The sequence below is a fragment of the Tachysurus fulvidraco genome, chromosome 3 (assembly GCF_022655615.1).
Source record: "Tachysurus fulvidraco isolate hzauxx_2018 chromosome 3, HZAU_PFXX_2.0, whole genome shotgun sequence".
NCBI lineage: Eukaryota > Metazoa > Chordata > Actinopteri > Siluriformes > Bagridae > Tachysurus > Tachysurus fulvidraco.
The window spans coordinates 10,165,371-10,188,073 of NC_062520.1; the positions used below are offsets into that span (position 1 = coordinate 10,165,371).

General features: G+C 37.9%; 1 protein-coding gene across 3 annotated transcripts in view; it reads right to left on the reverse strand.

The window, feature by feature from the left end:
- Positions 1–374: 374 nt before the first annotated feature.
- Positions 375–22,703, reverse strand: part of gfod1 (glucose-fructose oxidoreductase domain containing 1) — a 28,316-nt gene continuing 5,987 nt past the window's right edge. For 2 of the 3 annotated variants that reach the window (XM_047811258.1, XM_027149365.2), the window contains exon 2: positions 375–6,386. In XM_047811258.1, the coding sequence (XP_047667214.1) occupies positions 5,464–6,330 (867 nt within the window). In that variant the 5' untranslated portion in view covers positions 6,331–6,386 and the 3' untranslated portion in view covers positions 375–5,463. The remainder of the gene's footprint in view (positions 6,387–22,703) is intronic. The other variant, XM_027149366.2, reaches the window with a different exon arrangement.

Sequence of the window (22,703 nt, forward strand, 5' to 3'; positions counted from 1 at the left end):
TGATTCATCCCAATGCTTTGTATCTTTAACACCACAGTCAGAGGGATCACAGAGACTGGACTACTGAACTAGTAGTTTCATTAACTACCTGATGTGGCTGAGTCCTGACTGAAAGATTTGCATTTTGGGAATAAGCTGGAACACTCCTGCTTCAAATACATTTCCATCTCTGTGGCTTAAAAATCAATCCCTTTTTTGTTGCTTTGTCGGCATACATAGTGACGTTTAAACTGCTTAAATGATTGTCAAAATGTTTGGTTTATGTTGGTTTTAGTTATCTTTAGTCAGGGAGTTTAATTGAGCTTGATAGCATACATTAAAGACATGATGATAAATGGCTGAAACAACAGCAATAACAAAAATCCAAAACACCACTTTGTCAAGATTTATTTTAGGACATCAAAAACTTCAAATATTATTCTCATTATATAAATATGTACAATAATATTCTGGCTATTTATTGGTGGGTTGTAATCCTGAACTTTCTATAGACAGAACAGGTCCATGTAAACCATGCTACAATCCTATTTGTTTCAAGGTTTAATTTAAACTGACTTAATTCAAGTGACGATCAAACAGGCAAATGAAAACTCAACAATAAATAAAACCTTTTGTATGGACTCGGCATAAAACCTTTATAGGTTTTTAGTGTGTAAAAATGTGTTTCTGCATTACTGTTTTTTCATCTGACAAATTTATAGTCTCCCGGAGGTGTTATAATGACTTCCAATCCAGTGAGCATACAGGATTATACTGCATACCATGTGACCTTTGTTTATATCAGTGAGTGTCTCAAGCATTTAAAATATTATAATAAAACAGTTCAAAATGTACACCACCATATTAAAGATAATTGGAAGTCTGCCATGCAAATCAGTGCCTCTGTAACTGTCTTTTGAGGAGAAAAGGAGAATGGAAAACATGTACGATAAGGCTGGTTTCGCCCAGCGGTATTCGGTTGCTAGGATACTGTCTGAGGCAGCAGGAGAAGCTCTTCTTTGAGCTTGGAATCTTTTCATACTGAAGCAGGCCGCTCTCAGTTGGAGCAGACCAACACCCTCTCCATCCAAACGGCAATTAAAGGTATGTAGATGTTTATATCTGTATCATCTATATTGTCTAAACACAGCAATCTAAAGCAACACTGAGCAAAAGTCACCCAAGGCAATAGCACTAGCCCATCCCACACAGGACCATGTGAGAGTTTAGCATTCGGAGTGGGAAGAGTTGACGAGGCTACGCGTTAATCGCTTCCCAGGGACTGGTCAAAAGATTCACTTTTTCTCTCCAACTCACCCTTCTTACCCATCCATCAATGCTTTGTTTCACCAGAATCGCTTTTGAAAGCCGAGCGTGTCCTGTTGAAGTGTGGCCAAAGCAGGACTGTTGAGTCTCTTCCTTTTTAGCACGCCCCAACCCCCACCTTCAATTTCAACATGTTTGCAAATGCCACATAAAGAGAAGGAAAGAGACTTTTATACCACAGCAGTGCTAGCGGACATATACACACTTCAAACATGTACAGATGTAATGTTTAACAACCTTTTTAAATTATTTCTTACAGTTGAAAAACAGGTACAGAAAGAGCAAAGCAATAACTGGCAATATAACAGATTTGTTATCACAGGTACAGTATTTCTCGAGTAAAAACTAATCAGGACAGTTACATCTGCAATCTGTAATATTATGCTATTTGCATAATTGCATTACTACAGCAGTTGTATAAGGACAGAGCTTTAAGGTGTTGACAATGTAAACAACATAATCTTTTAATTTATCCTTTTTTTCCCCAAAGCCATCATTACTGGTTATAACATCTGTCCTGTTTAGAAATAAATAAATAAATAAATAAATAAAACAATTATAATTATTATTATTTTTTTAACATGTTACTGCAGGCGTCATCTCTGGATATCCGAGGAATAAAATCTGAAAGCATGCCTCAGGTGAACTCAGATAACGTCAAGCTTTTTGGTTATCAGTCTGATAACAAACGAAATCAGATTTCCTTTTGTAATCCTTAAAGATGTTGCCTGTAACCAGCATCTCTGTATTATTTTAAACACATTCGTATTCTATCTTTTTAAACAGATTCTTCTTCATAAACAACAACTGCAAATACAACCGTCAGAAGCTGTTTTGATGAGAGTTGCTTGTATTACTGGATAACTGGATTAAATTTCAAGCTCTTTATTCCAGGCTCTATACTATCGAATAGGCTTCAGCTTGTTTCTGCTCTGAGAAAACATGACTTGTAGTCATCAGATCAATTAGAGAAGTGAACTGGAGCTTCGACCTGCAGGGACGTGTAATTAAACAGATAAAACAGCCGAGCGAACGCAGGCTGCAGGACGCGTTAAATTTACATCTGTCCGTCTGTTCGTTGTGGAGATCCCTGAAACGAATAACTTGAAGTCATTTTCCAGTTTAAAATCATATTTAAAAAATCTATAGATGTCAAATCGGGTGGAGCGAATGTAAAATGATTAAGAGAAAGAGGTGAAAGGTCACTGAAAATGGTTGAGTGAAACAGTATCCATTTGTTTAGGATTATAAGAATAGCATGCGCGCAAGCACAAATATCAGGTACAAGGATCAAGAGAGCAAAAAAAGGCATTGTAGGAAGCAAATATTATAAATATGCAAATCCAGAGATGATTTTCATGCCAGTTTTCCAGTGTAGTCAAATATAACAATTATATTTTATACTGTGTGAATTACCAGCCATGAAACTGACCAATAAGAACAAAAACACAAACAAAAAACAGTCAGATTTTGGTCACACATGGACAGTAACCATAGCATCACAGTGGAAGTGCTGTTCCTCTCTTGGAGAAGCGTCTAAATCAAAGGCATCGATGCACCTCTCAAACAAGACACACAATACCTACTTCAATGTGAAACATCCAAAATAAATATGTCTATATTACGCTTAGCATGTATAAAAATGTATGTAGTTATGTACAGCAAATGTTTTTCACAGGCAGTTTAAAAAGAAAATAAAATTCACACTTGACAAAATGTCAAAATAACATTCTCAAAGTAAATTTCTTTGACATTTCATTTACCATGACACTTTTTGAACAGTTCAATAAAAGGTCATAATGTTTATTACAGTAGTTCTAGGGAGGCTTATGAAATTTCACACCACTGAAAATTTTTGGCCGAAAACACTCGAGCGCAACACATCCGGTTGTTCGATAAAAGGGTATAAACGCTGCAAAAAGTTAACCAAAATGTTACCTTGTCTTTATTTTTTTTTTAACATCAAATATAGCATTTTGAAATACAACACTACAAATTAGATTATGCAATTAAAAACACCACAAGAAACATGTACAGTGTTGCCAGGTTAGGAAGGATCCCCTATCTTACCAAATACAACCTCTGAAAATTAATTTAGGCATTTTGTATCATTTTCAGTGTAAAGAAAATGTCTGTGGGTATGTTGTTGTCATTTTTCATGTTACATTTCCAGATTGATTTCTAGTGAATTGGAAACTGTGGCCAATCTGGCAACCCTGAACTTGTAGCTTATTTATGACCTGCTCAGATTGCACTGCATGTGTGCATCACAATTTCAAGCATGTGTAACAATTTCAATGCCAGTGATTATAGTTCATTATCTTTTCCTCGTTTAATTAAAATTTATTTTAAAGTATAAATATTATAAATAAATATATAAAAGAATATAATTTATTTATGGTGCTAAAAAGCCAATTAAATAAATCTAGAAATTTTCTAGTTTTCGGCCAAGAACTTTCATTTCGTTGCATCACAAGTTCAACTGTACAAACAAATAACACAGTGACAGGAAGTAGTTCTTGCTACTAATCCTGTGGAGTCTTTGCATTATGTTTGTGATTTTTACCGACAGTTTCAACCAGTTAGGTCCGACCCTTATATACCACCCTTGTCATGTCTGACATGGTACATTAACAAATTGGAACAGAAAGAGGAAAAGGAAACAGCGGACAATGATAAATAGTAGAGCTTCGTACTATATAAGCAAAGCCTGTATAAACCAAACCAAATAAAAAGAGTTCAATAAAAACAATCTTTTGGCTTGTGGATAAATGTTAGAAATAAACTGAACTAATAATTATCTAATGACTAAAATGGTAGATAATTATTCTTGTAACTTCTATTACAATTATCCACTAGAAATGCAGCTAATTCGGGATCATGTGGTGGTCGAGACAGCACTAAACATTGCGTAGGAAATTTTGCATTCTTTTAAATATTTTGGTATACATGTTTTTAGGCTTATAATTGCTATGTCTTGCCCTCAACAATGTGCAAGAATGTCACTAGACCTGTAAAAAAAAAAATTGAATTATGACACATCTGAACTAAATCTACCTCGGAGCATACAGGTACTGTATGATGAACAGGTATGAATTGTAAAATTGGCTTTAAACTGTAAGATTTTATATGAATGTAAATATAACATCCTGTAAAAAGAATGTATTATGTAGATTTATTGTTCATGTAACTGCTTCTGCTATGTAAACAGCTCAATGACACTTAGTGTATGCTGAACATGAATCTGTAAAACAATAGGGGTGTTTACTATTTCGCTTCGTGTTGTATGTCTGCCACATATACTACTTGTTTGCTTAAGTCTTAATTATAGTAATTATTTTCAAGTGCAACTCTGTAACAGTGCAGGTGGCTGCATGCTGGAACACCTACCCACGCTGTGCTAACCAGAGGCCACTGCTGATTGTTTGAGATGTGATTCACAGCTTTCGTCTTTGCATGCGAGACTGGTTTGGTTTTGCATCACACGCTGGATACATTAAGCTCAGAAACAAGCTGTCTAGCTTCATGTAAGCTCTGAAGAACAGAATTTGTGCCTAAAATGTAAAGGAACAGTCGACTTGTGCTAGCATGCTGGGATTACACTGTCCTCTGCAGACACAGCTAAAAAAAACAACAAGCCTTTCCTTTGTATTTCAGACACACAAGCATATCTGGGCAGATTTATTGCGTAATTAACCGGAGGGGAGTTCCTCTCTAAAAGGCCTACCAGCCAAACTATTGATTTTTGTAATGTTCTACACACACGCGCGCACACACACACACACACACACACACACACACACACACACACACACACACACACACACACACACAGAGGACACACATACAGAACAGCAGATTGGGTTTGCACATTTATCACCATGCAAGGAGGACAGAACAATGTTTGCCCTAGCTAAATGTTTTTTAATGGTTCTCCAGTGTTGAAAATATCAGTTGTACACTCATCCTCCATGAATCGAGTGTGATTTAATCCAGAAGCAGTGGTGTTCAATGAATGCAGAAAGAGTATATTGCTGTTTGCATTCTTGATCATTCCTTATTTTTTATCCATAAAATTCATCCATTTTTTTAAAATCCCAGCTTAAATTATAGTTATTTACTTCCTTTCACATTTATTCAGTCATCAGTCAAGCAGCTTTAACAGTAGAGGGACATCCTGCTGCGTCGCATGGCCTCACTGATCAGGTAGGCTGGACTGATCTCAGGTTCCTCCGTCATCACTACGATGTTCTGCCATTCGCCACACTGGTTGGACTTTTTGATTGTGTCTACCACACACAAAGCATACAAACAGTCCTCAAATGTGGCGGCCATGGTGAGCGGCCGGCCGTCCCAAGTCCGCCGATCCTCCTGACCCTGAAAAGCCTGTCGTATTGCCTGGACCATGCAGATGGTGCCAGTGAGGTAAGGCGTAGGAATGTCGCTGAAGGCCTTGTCAGGCAGTGAGGCGTTGCCTAAAGGTGTGCTGTCTTTGAGCAGGAGCTCACGACCTCCGATGCCACTGTTCTTTTGTCCATACAAGTCAGTGCCACTCACTGTGAGCCGTCCAGCCGTTCCAACCACAACCACCTCCTGCTGGAACTCACCTGGCACATTGAAATTGAGCGTCACGGTGCAGCAGGCTCCACCCTCCAGCACCATCTGAAAAGTGCAAAAGTCATCACTGGTGATCTGTCTGATGCCCTTGATATGGTCTGTCTGTTTAATAAATGTCTTGAGAAAGCCGTGCACCTTGATGGCGCGCCGACTGGTCAGGAATGTGAGCAGGTCGATGATGTAGCTGCCCACAGAGTGAAGTCCTCCACCACCCATCAAGTCATCACAGCTCCAGTTGTATTTCTTACCCAAGAGGCTGCCACCGTGAACCTGTGCCTCGCAGACCAGCAATTCTCCCACGTAGCCCTCCTCTAGCAGCTCCTTCATGCGCACGAAGGCCGGAAGAAAACGCAGAACGTTACCCATAATGCTCAGCAGCTTGGGGTAGTATTGCGCTGCTGACATCATGCGGAAAGCGTCCAGAGGCGTGGCCGTGCGGTCACAGATCACATTCTTGCCAATTCCTTAGAGATTAGAGAGAGAAAAACGGAGAATTAGTCAATGGTTGAGTCACCAGGGTTACACGCCAAAGCCAAACAATGACATGACTTTAAAACATTTTACCAGGATTACTCAATCTTCTGAACTGGCACAGACTGGGAAAAAGGAAGTGCTAATAAGCAGCAGTTCATTTTTATGCTATTGTTCATGTTTGTTATAAGTGAACTTTTTAATTTTAGAAAAAAATGAGTGCTGATCCAATGCCACAAAACAGACCACAGTTTGAGTACTTCAAAGGCCCTCTATTTAAGCCTCATCTTTCATATCATCACATCGAAATCCCAAAAGATCATCACATCGAAAGATAGCATGCCCTGCCAAAAATGAATATGGACACAAGATGTGCTATTGGAATAGTAAACAGTGTAGTTTCAAACCAGAAACATGGCACTTGTATTCATTTAAGTGGCTGGGCATTTATGGGCGAGAGATGAAAACAATTAACTGTCCATTGCTTATGTTAATCTATAGATTATCGCCTACGGCCATAATCACCTTCGTAATCGTCCCTCACTGGGATGTTATTAAAGAACCATAAATTACAGTGACCATGACAGAAGGAAAGTCAGCATTATATGAACTTGCCACTGATATACAGTATACGGTAAAACCTCAGTAAGCTTGTGTTAGTGGGTTCTCGCTAATAATATGTGGTTTTCAAGCTGCGAAGGCGTAGACCAGACAAAAGTAACACTTGCTTCAAAACACCCAGGAATGCTGCATTAAAACCAGGTCTATAAGGCTAACTGCCTTTAGATACATTATGAATAAAGTTGTTGATCAAACTGAATAATTACGGTTCAGGGCCTGGCATTCTGCATTATAAGGGAAAATGTTGCAAGAGGATAAAACGGCTCATCAGTAGGAAAGTGGGCCGGCAGACCTGCCATTGTTTGGGCTGTAAAAGGCCAGACTGATTGGCCCGGTCAGCTAGATAAACAGCAGTAGAGCTGGAGTGGTGCCGCTCTCACAGCTCTCCACCACTTCATGTGACCTTTTCTTAAAGGGGCCTCATCGAAGGAACAAGCCATTGTGCATTCTGAGACTCACAGAACAAAAGCTTCCCAGCTAATCTCCCATTAGCTCCCAGCAGCAGAACACAGGCTAAAAAATTAAGCCTCCTGACCCACTTTTACACTCCCAAAGTATATGATAGAATACAGTTTCAGATAATGTAACAGCAGAGAAGCCAGGCCATGATCTCTTTGGGGTTTTTATTAAAGGTAGATGAAAGCACCTGACTTTAGACTCAGCCAGAGTGAATGTATTTATACATGATCACGTGCTTTTCAAACTCTTTTGATATGCATTTCAAAAGATAGTTAAACCTGAGGAAACCTCCATGAGAACATACAAACTCCATACACACATTGCAAAGAAGGGAATCGAACCCCAAACCTGGGGGTGTCAGCCAACGTGCACCACTGCCATTAATGTAAAATGTAATATCTCTTTAAATCATAAAACATTCTTCACAATTGACATATTATATCAAACCATTTATTTCATTTCATTCATTTCAGTTTCATTTGACTTGATACAAAATAAGATATTTGGATGAAACATGCATGTATATTTATTTTAAACGTATAAATATTACAACAATTTCAGTAAAATTGAAGCAGTAAAAGCATTCCATTTGTGCCTGCTGTTCAATGAGACTCCACCACTGACTGCAGTATTTTTCATATTCATAAACAAGAATATCAAGACAGGAATATCACCTTACATTTACTAGTATGTATGATCTGAATGAAGCTTTCCAGTGCTACAGAAGTGGAATAAATCCAATTTGCCTTGAGTGTGCTGAGTGTGCTGCTCCAGCTCAGATGTTTAGGAAGGTTCTGTGAGTTTAATGTGTCAGAAGCATTCACACACTTTCAGAAAGACAAAGCACAAAGAAACAGCAGCAAGAACAAGGACATAGTCTTTATTATTCATGGAAACAAGATCTGGTAATGTGGATACTAAAATGCAAATCTGCCAAAAAAAATTGAAAGATGATACAGAGAGAGAGAGAGAGAGAGAGAGAGAGAGAGAGAGAGAGAGAGAGAGAGAGAGAGAGAGAGAGAGAGAGAGAGAGAGAGAGAGAGAGAGAGAGAGAGAGAGAGAGAGAGAGAGAGAGAGAGTGTGTGTGAGAGAGTGTGTGTGAGAGAGAGAGAGAGTGTGTGAGAGAGAGAGAGAGTGTGTGTGTGAGAGAGAGAGAGAGAGAGAGAGAGAGAGAGAGAGAGAGAGAGAGAGAGAGAGAGAGAGAGAGAGAAAGAGAGAGGAGGCTCATTATTATGCTAACCATCTAAGGGGACCAAACCAACACTAATGGGAAAAAAATACACAACCACACAGCTCACACACACACACACACACACACACACACACACACACACACACACACACACACACACACACACACACACACACACACAGAGAGAAAGAGATATCACAGTATATTACAGCGCTAATAAGAGTACCACACCTTGACACAAACCCATCAGTTTCTCTAGATCTTGAGTACTTAAACATTACAAACACAAACATACTGACTCACACTATCCTTATAAAGTACTTTACAATTTAGGCAAGCTGGATTAGATTCATCTCTGTAGTCTACACAATGCTTACTTGGTTAAAACGCCAGTGTATCAGTGTCTGTCTGTCTCTCCCTCTTTCTCACTCCCACACACACACACTCCCACACACACACACACACACACAAAGGCCTGAAACTACCATCAATTTACATTTACAGGCATTTGTCGGACTTGCATATCCAGAGTGACTTAGATTTTATCTTATTTTTATACATCTGAGAGTTAAGGGCCTTGGGCTCAGGGGTCCAGCCTTGGCAGCTTGGTGTACCAGGATTTATACTCATAACCTTCTTTTCAGTAATCAACACTTTAACATCTAGGCTACAATATCCTGTTCTTCACATTGATTTAAACATTATAGATTGAATGTTTGATTTTATATGCCATTTTTTATTATTTTCCAATAAAATACATTTCAAAAATTGCATTACAGAAGATGCAAATTGTGATCTTGGCAAACAAAGGACTATCAGATGCTGTTTGCATGAATTATATTGAACACCAGCCTGTGGGGTTTACAGCCTGGTTACTGAATGAGGTTTCAGATCGTTATTTGGCCTGAATCAAGCCAAGGTCTAAGGTCACGCCTGAAGATAACCAGGAGCATGACTGTCTTTCAGTGGGTCAGAGACCTTATAGAGACTCTGTCCTCAACCCTAATGGAGTGGAAAATGTCTCTGGGATTAGTGCTCAGCCCTCCTCATCAATTATAGAGACTCTGCCTTCAAACACTCTAGAAGCGTGTGCAAAAGCCTCACACGGCCCTCTTAGGAAACACACTGCCCTTCTGTGTCTCTGGGTGACACAGATTTCCAACCTGCACTAATCTTAATTCTTTTCTATGTGTTAGAATTACAAATATCCAGCCTTAATAAAGTCTTTCATTGTCACAACCATCCCCTATTATATCTGAGGCCAAAATCATATACATCACCTTGACACCCAGATAGCACTAAACATCTAAACAACAACAAGTACAACTACACAACAATGGCTCGCTGTGATTAAACTACCATAGATGAGAAAGAGAAGTGAGTCATGAAGCTTGATGCTTACACTTAATGAAAGCTTAACGTATGTGTTCTCACAGTGGTGTGGTGGTTAACCTGGGGTCAGGTGCTGCTCTCAAATCTCTACTGCTGCCTCAAGGCACAAATCAGCCAGAAGAGATCACAGCTGTGTTGTGTGACTATACAGCAGTAAAGCTCAAATTAAATATGTAGGCCAGACACAATGATGTCTCGCTTTATCAAGGCCAGACTAGAGATGTGTACATGACTATTTCATGCTAAACTCACTCACATTTACCCAGTTTCTTTTGTAATGAATGACATGATTTACATCTCTTTTCCAATAAATGAATGAACGACTTTACACCAGTTGTACCAAACGCATTAAGCAGCTTCGTGTGATCGTCCATTATTCTCCCAGGTTAATCAAGATGGACTTATGTCGGTCTTTAGGCACCTTGACACAACAATGTGTAAAAGTTGCCTGATCTGGTGACATTTTTTTTCCAATTTGAACTGGACTGAAATTGTCACAAACAATTTTGCACTCAAGTCTCCATCAGGGAACAACTGTTGAATTCTATCTAGAATAAATTTACTAGTTATGCAATTGCACTTTTTGACCATATTCACATGTAAACAGTTATAGAAGGGAAATTTATAATGACACAATCTGGCGTCACCCAGATGAGCATGAGTTTCCTCTGAGTCTGGTTCCTCTCAAGGGTGCTTCCTCATATAGTCTCAGAAAGATATTCTTTCTTTGGTTTGGTCATTAGAGATACATTTATAAATGTATCATTTCTATCCAGTATTTATATATTTCTCTAGAACTGCTTTTGTACAATGCCCATTGTTAGAAGTGCTATAGAAATCAAATTAGACTAAAACTAATTAATGTTGTTCAATGTCGATTAATGGCATCATGGCTCATGTCGGCAATGTAATTTCCCGTCTAAATCACGAACACCCAAACATTGTTGTATCTAATGCAAAGTGTTACCAGTAGTGCATATTATATCACATTTATCTATACAATCAATCTCAGTAACTATCAATTCCACATCCAAATTGACTACCAATAGAGAAGTCACCACAAATCCATAGCATTTTGAGGTTTTTCTATTTCCTGTGTGTTACTTGCCTTTGCATCTACTCTCCTGACTATGAATTTGTCATCTTGTTTGGATCCTCATTCAAAAAGATCATTCTGACATCATAGGAAGTGGTGGCTCAAGCTGTTAAGGCTCTGGGTTGTTCATCAGAGGTTCAAGCCCCAGCACTGCCAAGCGCCACTGTTGGGCCCTTAAGCAAGGCCCTTAACACTCTCTGCTTCAGGGTCGCTGTATCATGGCTGACACTGAGCTCTGACCCCAATGTTTTGATGCATACTTTTTCCTTTACTGAACTGAACTTACATTAGCTGTCTAAGGGCAGTTGCTGAATTTTGTCAACAAACGTTTAAAACATGATATAAATGACATTTAAAGCAACAGTGGTATGATGGACCATTCCATTTGTTTCATGGTTTTCATAGGTGAAGGACATTCATATATATTGTGGAACTACGCCAACTACATAAGAAACATATAATCACAAGTGATTCCTTCTGAAAATTTTTAAAGATTTTTTATCCTTTATGAAAGCACTGTGTTTCTTGTAAACATTTATTGACCACTGCAACAACATTACAAACAAATCCCAAAGAAACACTTTCCTTTAATTATCATTACAGCGAAACGTGTTAAAATGATTGACCGTGGTAATTAGACATACGCTACAGATTGGGTTGACAAACACTACAGCTTTCCTATTGGAGTTTAGTAATTATTTGTACAGTGAACAGTTTCCAAACTGAAATTATATCTGAGTCACTGATAACAGAGACGTAATCGCCTCTCCTTATCTGGCCATTTTGAACAGGAATCCATTATGAACGGTAATTCCAGTTAAGAGATGTGCTTTGCAAGTCAGCCTAGTAATTGCTCTATTGAGAACTGGGAAAAGCATGTGCTTGGTGCAGCTTGCTGGCATGGAGGATAATTGAGTGGGTTTCTGGAGGGAAAGGACACAAAGGAGGTAATTACACATTCATCCTGCCTAACAACAACTCACACACTCAGAGAAACATACTCAGACACACAAACACAGACAGAGACATGTGCACACAGACTCATACAAACACAAACGCACACAGACACACAAAAACCCCGAAAACACACACATACAGACTCACCGAAACATACACACGCACACACAGACAGCTAGTAGCAGTGACATCAAGCTGTTCTACATGCAGAAATCGTTCATTCATTCATTCATTTTCTACCGCTTATCCGAACTACCTCGGGTCACGGGGAGAACATACAAACTCCACACACACACGGCGGAGGTGGTAATCGAACCCCCAACCCTGGAGGTGTGAGGTTTACGTGCTAACCACTAAGCCACCGTGCCCCCAATGCAGAAATCAGATAACATAAAAATAAAATAAACAGAAAATGGCAGAGGATTAAATCAGATTAAAGGTGAAAGAGAAAGGAGGAGGTAAAAATATAATGTGGGTCAAAATCCATTATCTCAGTGTTTGTGCTATACTCTTTAGTACAAGGCTACAGGTGCTCATATAATTATTTTTACTCAGTATAGAAATCACTATCTTTCATCCCAACTAATGAAAGTAAAAGTGACGTGACATACGGCTAAGTATGGTGACCCATACTCAGAATTCGTTCCCTGCATTTGACCCATCCAAAGTGCATGCACACGTGCACACACACACACCGTGAACACACACCCGGAGCAGTGGGCAGCCATTTATTCAACCAGCTGGAGGACAAAGCATTTTACTGTACTTAGGATTACTTTATTATTTTATTCGATAAGCTGATATGTCTTCTTGTGTACGCTTTTCAATCTTTTCAATTTTCAATCTTTGTCCTGGTTTCAGGACTGATCAGAGCATGATCAGGAGTTATCCTCATCATTGACTTTTTCAAAATACACATTAAAATGTATTTTCTGTCTATTAACATCTAACAGTTCATTTTCTTCACCCAGGCAGGTTTATTACTCCATCCGGACCCGCCCTAAATCGTACTACACCAACCTCGGCTTCTCTGTAGGGAGGGTGCTACTGTGCCAAAAAAAAAAAAAAAAAAAAAACCTTTAATCCACTACTATTCATGAGATGCCATGCGTAGCATATCTGCAACTCTATCATACACAAACACATAGATGAACATGGCATTGCTGATTAAACTAAATGAAGAAACAATTCAAAAAATAATAATATTTGGGCAACATTAAACAATTTTCTTCACAGCCACTCTCTGTTTCGTCTCATAATGTCAACGTGATAAACACTGATGGTGACAGTTTTTATGGAAAAGTTTGTATAAAATACAAAAAGGAGAATAATTGTATTATTGTTTTGTAATAATTATACATTTTGGAGACCATGATACAGTGATGTAAGACTCATATACAACGAAACAGACAGTTAAAGCACTTTAAAGTTGGCTTTGTGCACCAGAGCTTTACATCTAATACCACCGATGATTATATTTAATTAACCCCTTAAACTCTCACATCTACAATCCTTTTGCTATTAGTTATTGCTATCCACATGTTTATTAATTCATAGTAATATTTATTAGTTAAATTAATAAAAATCTGATCAAAAACCTGAGGCATTAAGCATTAATTGAAAAACAAAGACAAAAATATGGAATCTCATATTTTATAACCTCTACTATGACATTGACACTCAGAATGACATAAAGCCTTCAGTACACTCTGCATGTCATTGACTTCAAGAGCTTCAGAGTAACAGCAGAATTGTGTTACCCAGGAAACAATGACACGGAGGCACAGATGAACACACACACACAAGAATAAACCAATGAGTGACGATGCACATTACAGTTCCACCCCTTTACAAACACACACACACACACACACACACACACACACACACACACACACACACACACACACACACACACACACACACACACACACACACACACACACAAGAATAGACCAATAAAAGGAGATGCACATTTGTGTCTGCCTGTGGACACATTACAGTTCCACCCCTTTACATACACAAACACACACACAAGAACAGACCAATGAGAGGAGACGCACATGTGTGTCTGCTTGTGGACACTTTACTAGTTCCACCCCTTTACAAGCACAGCCACAGAAACACACACACACACTCACACACAAGAACATACACACCTTATCTTATTACCTCAACCTGCGTTGAAGCAGAAGCAAGTAAAACAGGTCCTGCTAACACTTTACACACAATAGGACACGTGCTCATAAAATATTCCTCTAGCCTCTACCACACCCCCGCTCTGTGTGTATGGAGGTCATTACAGGAAAGGGGTCTGTGCGTATATATGTGTGTGTGTAACACAGAGTTCATAGGATGCAGCTGCGACTCTATGACAAAGAGCCAGGCATGCGCCAGCTGAGCGCTGTTGATGAGAGCTCTGTGCTCTGCCACATTAATCACACACAAGGCTTACTCTGCTGCATGGCTTCCCAATATTCCAATGAAGCCGTGTATTCACATGAGCCATTACACTTCAAGAGACAGCAGACACAATACTCAATACGCCAGGGCCATTCTACCCATTAACAGCTCTATTAAACAATCAACACAGCAATGAATGTGCAAAAAATATGGATAAACAAAATTGAACACGAACTCGAGAATGAAAACATTAGTCCTAGGCAATACACTGGTTATGTAAGGAATATAAGGTAAAGGGAAATGATGTTAAAGGGAAATAATCAATGACAGAATAACTGGATGCTGCCTGACATCAAGCGGTGTTACTGTTACCACCAAATCTAATTATCTTCTTATAACAGGATGTCTCTGTTAAAGAGTTTTAGTCATCTTATACCACAATTCTATTTATTTATTTATTTTATTAAAGATTGACACCCCCTACTCTCTATCAACATGTAATCATGGTTAATCATGAAAGCATCCATAAAACTTCTTTCCCATTATTACATATAATTTCATTACCAGAATTTTACATAAGCTCATGCATATTACGTTTATATTTCATTTTCAACAAATGTTTACATTTCCGCTAACATCACAGACGTGTTTTTCCCATAATATACCGTGGCCTACAAGCACAGCCACCTGTTCACCTGTTTTAATTATTAAGTTGTTATTGTTACTGTTTATAAAAACCTGGTTTCTTTCTGAAGTAATCGTTCTGTAAGTCTGTGCTGTTACTGTACCAAGCCTGCCTTTTTGTTTCCAGTTTTTAAATTCCAGTTTTTAAATCCTGTTTACCTGACGTACATTTTGCCTAGCCTGTATACTGTTTTCAATTTTTTTGTATACTGTTTTCAATTGTCTATTTTAAACTGTTCCTAATAAAATGACCTGCATTTGCATCCGCACCACCAACAGAACCGGAATGTTAAGCTTAGCCATGAGTGAAATATAATAATAATAATAATAATAATAATAATAATAATAATAATAATAATAATAATAATAATAATGAGACATGTATGCCGAATGTATTTGTCGTTGAGGTTTTGTTAATGAACTGCCAACAAAATATTTTTTATTATAATGATATAATAAATATAATGTCATAATTTATTGCAATTTCATTATCACTTCATCATATCAGCCATTTAATGGGAAATATTACAAATTTAAAAGCAGCAAATGGTCATAAACAATAAAAAAAACAACACTCGGCTATAGAGGTCACGAGATCCATTAAGATGCAGAAATAATCAATTTATAATAGCATCAAGGCAGCTGGAATTGAACTGTGGGGGTCCCCAGAGATTCCTGCCTCTGCCCTAAAGGTCCTCATTATAAAGGTTAGATACAAGTGTGGCATATACATGAAGATTTAGAGTATAACCTAAAACCATTATACACTCGCGCATTGCACATTATTTGACATCAGATACAACAAGGCAATCTCGCACAATAAGCCAGATGTGTACTAGAGCCTTAGAGCAAAAATAGCACATAAACATACATTTCACTTGCTTAAGAAAACATAAGGCCACAGAGTACAACCCAAAACCCAACCCCAAGTCCACTTGAAAGTGTGTGTGTGTGTGTGTGTGTGTGTGTGTGTGTATGAGAGAGAGAGAGAGAGAGAGAGAGAGAGAGAGAGAGAGAGAGAGAGAGAGAGAGAGAGAGAGAGAGAGAGAGAGAGAGAGAGCATGCAGACTCTAAGCAGAAGGGCAGCTCTGAGATTAAATTACTCGTCCCCCAGGCGACATGCCCAGTCCATACTGTACTATTGATCTCTTACTGTGTCTCTCATGTGACCATCCAATCACAGACACATAAATCAATAAGGCATTTCTCAGTCTTTATATTGTAGTGCTGCTTATATATTCACACTTTTATGAATAAATTTATGAACAAATGATTTGTCCACTACAAACTTCATAGCATGTCATGTTTTGACTATCAAATCTATTTATTTATTTAGAAAAAGCTGCTCTGAGAGCCACATATTATGACTGCAGTTTGCAAGTGTGTGACGAACAATTACAGTCAATAAAGAGGCCCTGCAAAGTTCTGAGGAGAATTTTAACTGAAATCTGTAAAATTTGATACTTTTAACCGAAATCTGAAGCAGAATGCTTAAGAGGTTCGAGTTGGTTTAGTGTTTGGGATTCTTTCAGCTACAGGTTGCTGCTCCTACACTATGCTTTCACAATTATATCTTCCATTGTTAAAAATCATTTAAAACAATTAAAAGTTACAGTATGATCTCATTTTAAGGTTGACAACTGACAAGATATGAGATTTATGAGTGTCCTCTAGAAATATTGGCACCCCTAATAAAAATGAGCCACCGTGCCCCGGTGAACATAACAGAGTGATAACACAGAATATAACATAGTGGCTCTGTCAGAGACCAAACTGGCATTAAGTGTTAAATTAAAAACACTTAAACACATTATACAGGACAAGGGTTATATGTAATACAAGAACAAGAGGTGTACTGTGCACATATAAGGAACATAATAGTCTAGGAGAATGTGAGGAAAGGTAACATTGAGACAAACAGTCAACAACCTGAAATAATCATGTCAGCATATCAGCTCTCAGACCGCCTGTGAACATATCCAAACACCGGACACCTTTCTGCTGAATAACACCCTTTACTGGTTGCTGACTCTAGCAGCCAAGAGCGAAAGCCATTAGCCATCTGCATTAGCATCTCAATGCAGTCTCTATCAATCGTGATGGATGGGTGCATCGCTAAGGCTCCAGCAACGTTATTTTTACTGATCCTAAAGACTTCTGTCTGCAGTGGCAATGATAGATGTTTATGACATAATGTGAGATAAATAGCATGAAAAAATACCATATACTACATTTGACACAAGAAGTAGTTTCTGTTCAGGGAATGTGACAGAACACAACAGTTGTTTACTGCCATGCGAGCAAGAGCTTTAAATGTCAAGCAGTACTCTCACTTAGTGTAGTGTGAGAAGCCTCAAAAGAGTGCTCTGGCAAATCTGGGCCAAGGAACTGTGAAAGAAAAAAACATTCGAGGCATGTTAAACAGTTTACTTCTTTCCAAACAAACAAAGCAATCACTGGAAGTAAGTGTGCCATTTCCATGTCAACAGCTTAAAGACTCGAATATGTAATGTAGAGCTGCTGAGGAGGACGGAAACTTCTGCTTCTCCATGAGACATCTGAATGACACAGAATTCAAAAAGGAGCCATTTGCATTTGACCTCCATGAAATGCCTGGACTCATCAAACTCCATTAGTTTTAATAAGAAGCCCTCAGGCGGTGTGATGGCCATTAGCATCACTTAGTGGGATTCACTAGCTCGCTAACATCCCCAACAACATGCAGTAAAAGGCCATTATCATGTCAGTGCCACTGTTGGGAATGGTCCACTACCTGGATAATATCTGGTCAGCAGTGGTCCTGAGTGGTCCATTTTCACTCATGGATACAGACGGTAGAGTGTAAATGTGGGATGACTCATTGTGCAGTGTAACAAATGGGTTAAAGTATACTTACAAATTGACCTACCTGATAATTGTACCTGAAAAAATGTCCAAATTCGCATACATATTCATATATGTCATATATATCACATATTCATATATTCATATAGCAAAGATAACTGAATAACGCAATATTGTCTGAACATACAGTATTTACAGTGGTTGGTGCTGTTCTGTTTAGTGTTTTTTGTGTATTGTATTTTTTGTAGTGTCTTGTAACTTTTCATCTGCACTGTCTTTTGTTCTGCACTGTCTTGTAATTTGTTGGTGAAATATTGTGATTGTAGTATGTATGTGAAGATCATCATTTCATCATCACGGTTCTTGAGAAATGTTGTCTCATTTCACTATGTACTGCAACAGCTATATATGGTTGAAATGACAATAAAAGCTTCTTGACTTGACTTGACTTGAATTGACATGTGTTGTGGAAAAAGAATGATGTCGTAATCGGGTAAAACGCATGAGTAAGGTTACATTACTACCAGAACAAGTGCGGACCAGTGTACGAGTTCACATTCCAGTGCAACCGAACTCACACCATCTCCTACAGGTAGTCCCAGGTTCAGTAACGCGGTATGGTTCCCAGTCCATATGACAGCTTTTATATTACCAATTTTTCATCAAAATTATTTTCGGAATAAACTACCAGTGTCCAACCCTCTTAGCTGATCACAAGCTTCAGAATCCATACACTGGTTTTTACTGGAAGAAAATATACTTGTCAAAGCTAAAGCTGAAAAAAGTTACCATCATCGATATGAAGTTGTGAGTGAGAAGAACGCCAGTCATATAGCCTCTTGGTTCCTTTCAGTGATCAAATGTACAAGACTCTCTTGAGAAAGCTAGACATCTGGCTTAAAAGATTATCAATATCGTATCATCATATTGCCCTGCCCCAGGCTTACATAACAGCAATGTGGTGTCCCTGTGGGCTCTTTATTTTTCTCCATTCTGTGTTTTACAAAAGCACATTGCATAGAGGTACATGTATCATTGCTGTGTCCATCCGTGCCACGTGCTTTATAGCTAAATACATGAACAGGGTTAGTCCCTTAAGGCAACACAAAAAGCAGAATTTACTAGTCTTCAAAAACAAGTGTGATGTGTTGTTATATATCAATACATACTGCTAAAATGTGTCAAATGATATAATACGTACTCTACTTCAAAACTTTCCATTAATCCCTTTTTTTACTGGACAATACATGTAATGTAACAAAACTATGAAACAAGATCCAAGGTCTACAGATTGATCATCGTTAGCCATAGCAACACATCTTAACATGATATACAGTAGATACAGTGTTCCTAAACACAGCTGTCCTCCAATGCTAGCAATGAGGACAGATCTAGTCTAACACGTGTTCCGAACATGTGAGACATGTTCATTCCAAACCTAATCTCATTTCAACTGTTATGATCATGCAGCGGTTAGAAGGACGTGGTCCTCAGCGATATGAGAAAAACTTATGAACCTTCTGTTTGTTTCTTTTGTTTGGCATCTTGACATAACCACAAGTTTGTAATCTCAATTCACGTAACAGTAAACCATAACTGTACTTGTGGTAATATTTAAGATTAAGCAGAATTACTGTATTTTACTCTTATTTAACAATGCACACCCAAAAGAAGCTGTTTATATTTTACTGCACTGCAATAAACGGGTGAAATTATAATGTAATTATAGCTCATCAGCACTGAAATATAAATAAACAGAGAATTCACAGCAGCCGATCCACCCTATTGTTATAGCACCCACTCTAAATAAATTCACTATATGCTTTCGTCTGCATGCAAAATGTGTTTTAATTGAAAAAGCCAAAATGGATTTCTTTAGACTGTGCTGTTGTTAACCATAGTGAAGCTAGAGCAAATTCTAATCAACAGTATTGTCAGTACATGTGCATGGTGAAAGGGAAAACCGATGTAATGAAGAAAGACATCTTCACTGACAGCTTTTATATATGCAAGGTCACTACCAGCTGAGGACTATCGCTCTTCCTGCCTGTGTACCTGTCATCCTGTCATCCTGTCATCCTGTCTGCTTGTCAGCTGCTCCTGCTTACTCATGGCAGCTTCAAATAAACTACCTCTTTTCAGAGTTGGCACTAGGAGACACCTGAATCTTAAACAAGCCGAGAGAAAAGGAGTAAACAAGTGAATAATGGGAAAAAACATGAATTTCAGTTACAATGTATACAAAATACGGCATGCACTGGGATTTTGGTGTGTGTCACAATCCTGTCCAATTATTGTATTCCTATCCTATTGTCTGTTTTGTGTGTTCCTGATCAGTTCGTCTTTTTATACCCTGTTGTGTCCGAGGTCCTTTGCAAATCTTGTTGTGCTTTATGTCACTAAATTTGTCTAAGTGGATTGTTTCTACATTTTATTTTTTAGAGTTCTTGTTTTTTAGAATTATGATTATGCTTTGATGCATGCTATGTCCTAAGATTATGATTATTGTAGAGACCCAAATAAATATCATGTCATCCACCCACTTCTGCGTCTTGCTTTATGTGCTAACACAATACACACAAGTTGAAAAAAAGCAAAGTAGAGTTATTGAGCTCAGCAACGAATTAAGGTGGAACTAATTTTTTTATTTCTTAATTTTTAACTACATTTAACATCTGCTCCCCAACTAAGGTATCTTCTGTTGGAGTTATTAAACTAGCATTTTATACACAGGGATGTTGGACACTTGACAACAGAATGAATCTGTATATGAGCTAATTCTAATATATTTATATATTCTAAAATCCTTCTATGCTAATGACATGCACAGGGACCATTTCTGATGGTGAATATGAGTTTTTAGAAGTAGTCACCAATGTCAGTGCTTTCAGACAACAGTCAGAATTAAAGCTGCTACTATAAATTTTCTGCAGTGGGAAGGTCTTCAATAAAAACCAAGTGTGTGTAACTGTCTATAGCTGCTACAATTACTAACAACAGGAACTCAGACTGTTATGAAGAAATTTAGCTTTGTGTGTTGGACTGCATCATGGCTTATTCCTTACACAATAGAATAAGACAATTTATGTCCAAACTACTGTAGAATATATTCATTTCTTAACAATTCAAACAGCATCACATGCTTGTGCTAAACCTTTAATAAGCTACATAATACAACATGATTCTAATTCTAATATTAGCTGTAACTCAATGGTTAAAAAAAAAGTCACATTCATTAATTCGCTAATTAAAATTTTTACAAAAAGTATTGGTGAAAGAAACAGGTTTTGTGTTTTGACTGAATAACATTTTCGCCACAATATATACAACTAAATCATCAACGCTAGCATGTTATCAGTGTCTGCTGTCCTCACGACCAATTAGTGACAGTGGTGCTACAAAAGCCTCAAATGTGACCTTCATTATCTCACCCTATCATTAATGGTGCAGAGCCCCATATGTTTGATTTTTTTTAATGCGTTGTCAGTATATGCAATCCACTGTTTGCCTTGGTCAGCCTGCAGTGTCTTTTATCTTCCTTCCACCAGCTGTGTGAGCGTTAGTCAGATAGCATTGTGGGAGGTCGTACTGTATCACAACCTTTGGATGACTGTTTGCTTCTCGTTTTTAGTTTTCTGTTTCCACTAATTACAGTCTTATTTGAGACTATTGCCATTTTGGAATGCTTATTTGCAAAAATACTGCTGTTTTGGAATAAGTAGCATGTAATAAAATAAAACAATTGTTAAACAAACAACATGAAGCCAATAGAAAAGCACAAATAGCTAAATGCCATCAAAAATTAACATTATTATAATTATGTACTAATTGATGACATAGTGAACATCCTACAGCGCATTAAGTACTGTTTGTCTTTACTCTTTTACAACTGTAACCTAGAAAATTTGTTTAAAACTTGATTCAATTTTCCCCAACTACAAAACAATATTTGTTTCATTTAATTAAAATAATTGATTGGATTACAGCAAGGTTTTTGAAACAACCTCTAAACGCTAATGTATATGAACAGGATGAGTCAAAAACTGAAAACTGTATAATGCAAAAATGCTGACTTTGTTAGCACAGTAAACTTCTATAAACAGAAACCGAAAATGGGTGAATGTACTTTCTCATAATGTATGTTGAGAAAAATAATGAGTCTAATATTCTTTAAAAAGGCAGCACACCGTGCATAATTTGTGCTCACCACAGTGAACTTCCTGTGTCATGACACCAATTCAGTGATGCAAGAGTAAAAAAAAAAGAGGTTGGTCGGGAAACAACTATTTTTATAGCTATAATAAAATAGATAACTAATGATTATCAGATTGAAATTCTGCAGCGAGTGCTAATACATAAAATAATGCATGTTATATCCTGGATATGAGATCAAACTTGTCTGAATTCACATCAGAAGACTCCCATTTTTATTATGATATGCCCTATGAATGTAACTACATTCAGACAGGAACATGTTTATGTCATTTAAATGAAGGTGAAGTCAGGCAGAGCATAAAGACTTTGAGACAAGCTAAGCCAACTTTACTTAAGCAAGTGGTCATGGGAAAGAAGTAAATACCCTCTGCATTCACTGCTCCAAAAGCAGGATCTACTCACAGAAAATAAAGCCAGGGCACACTCCTCCTTTTATCGTAAAGCAGC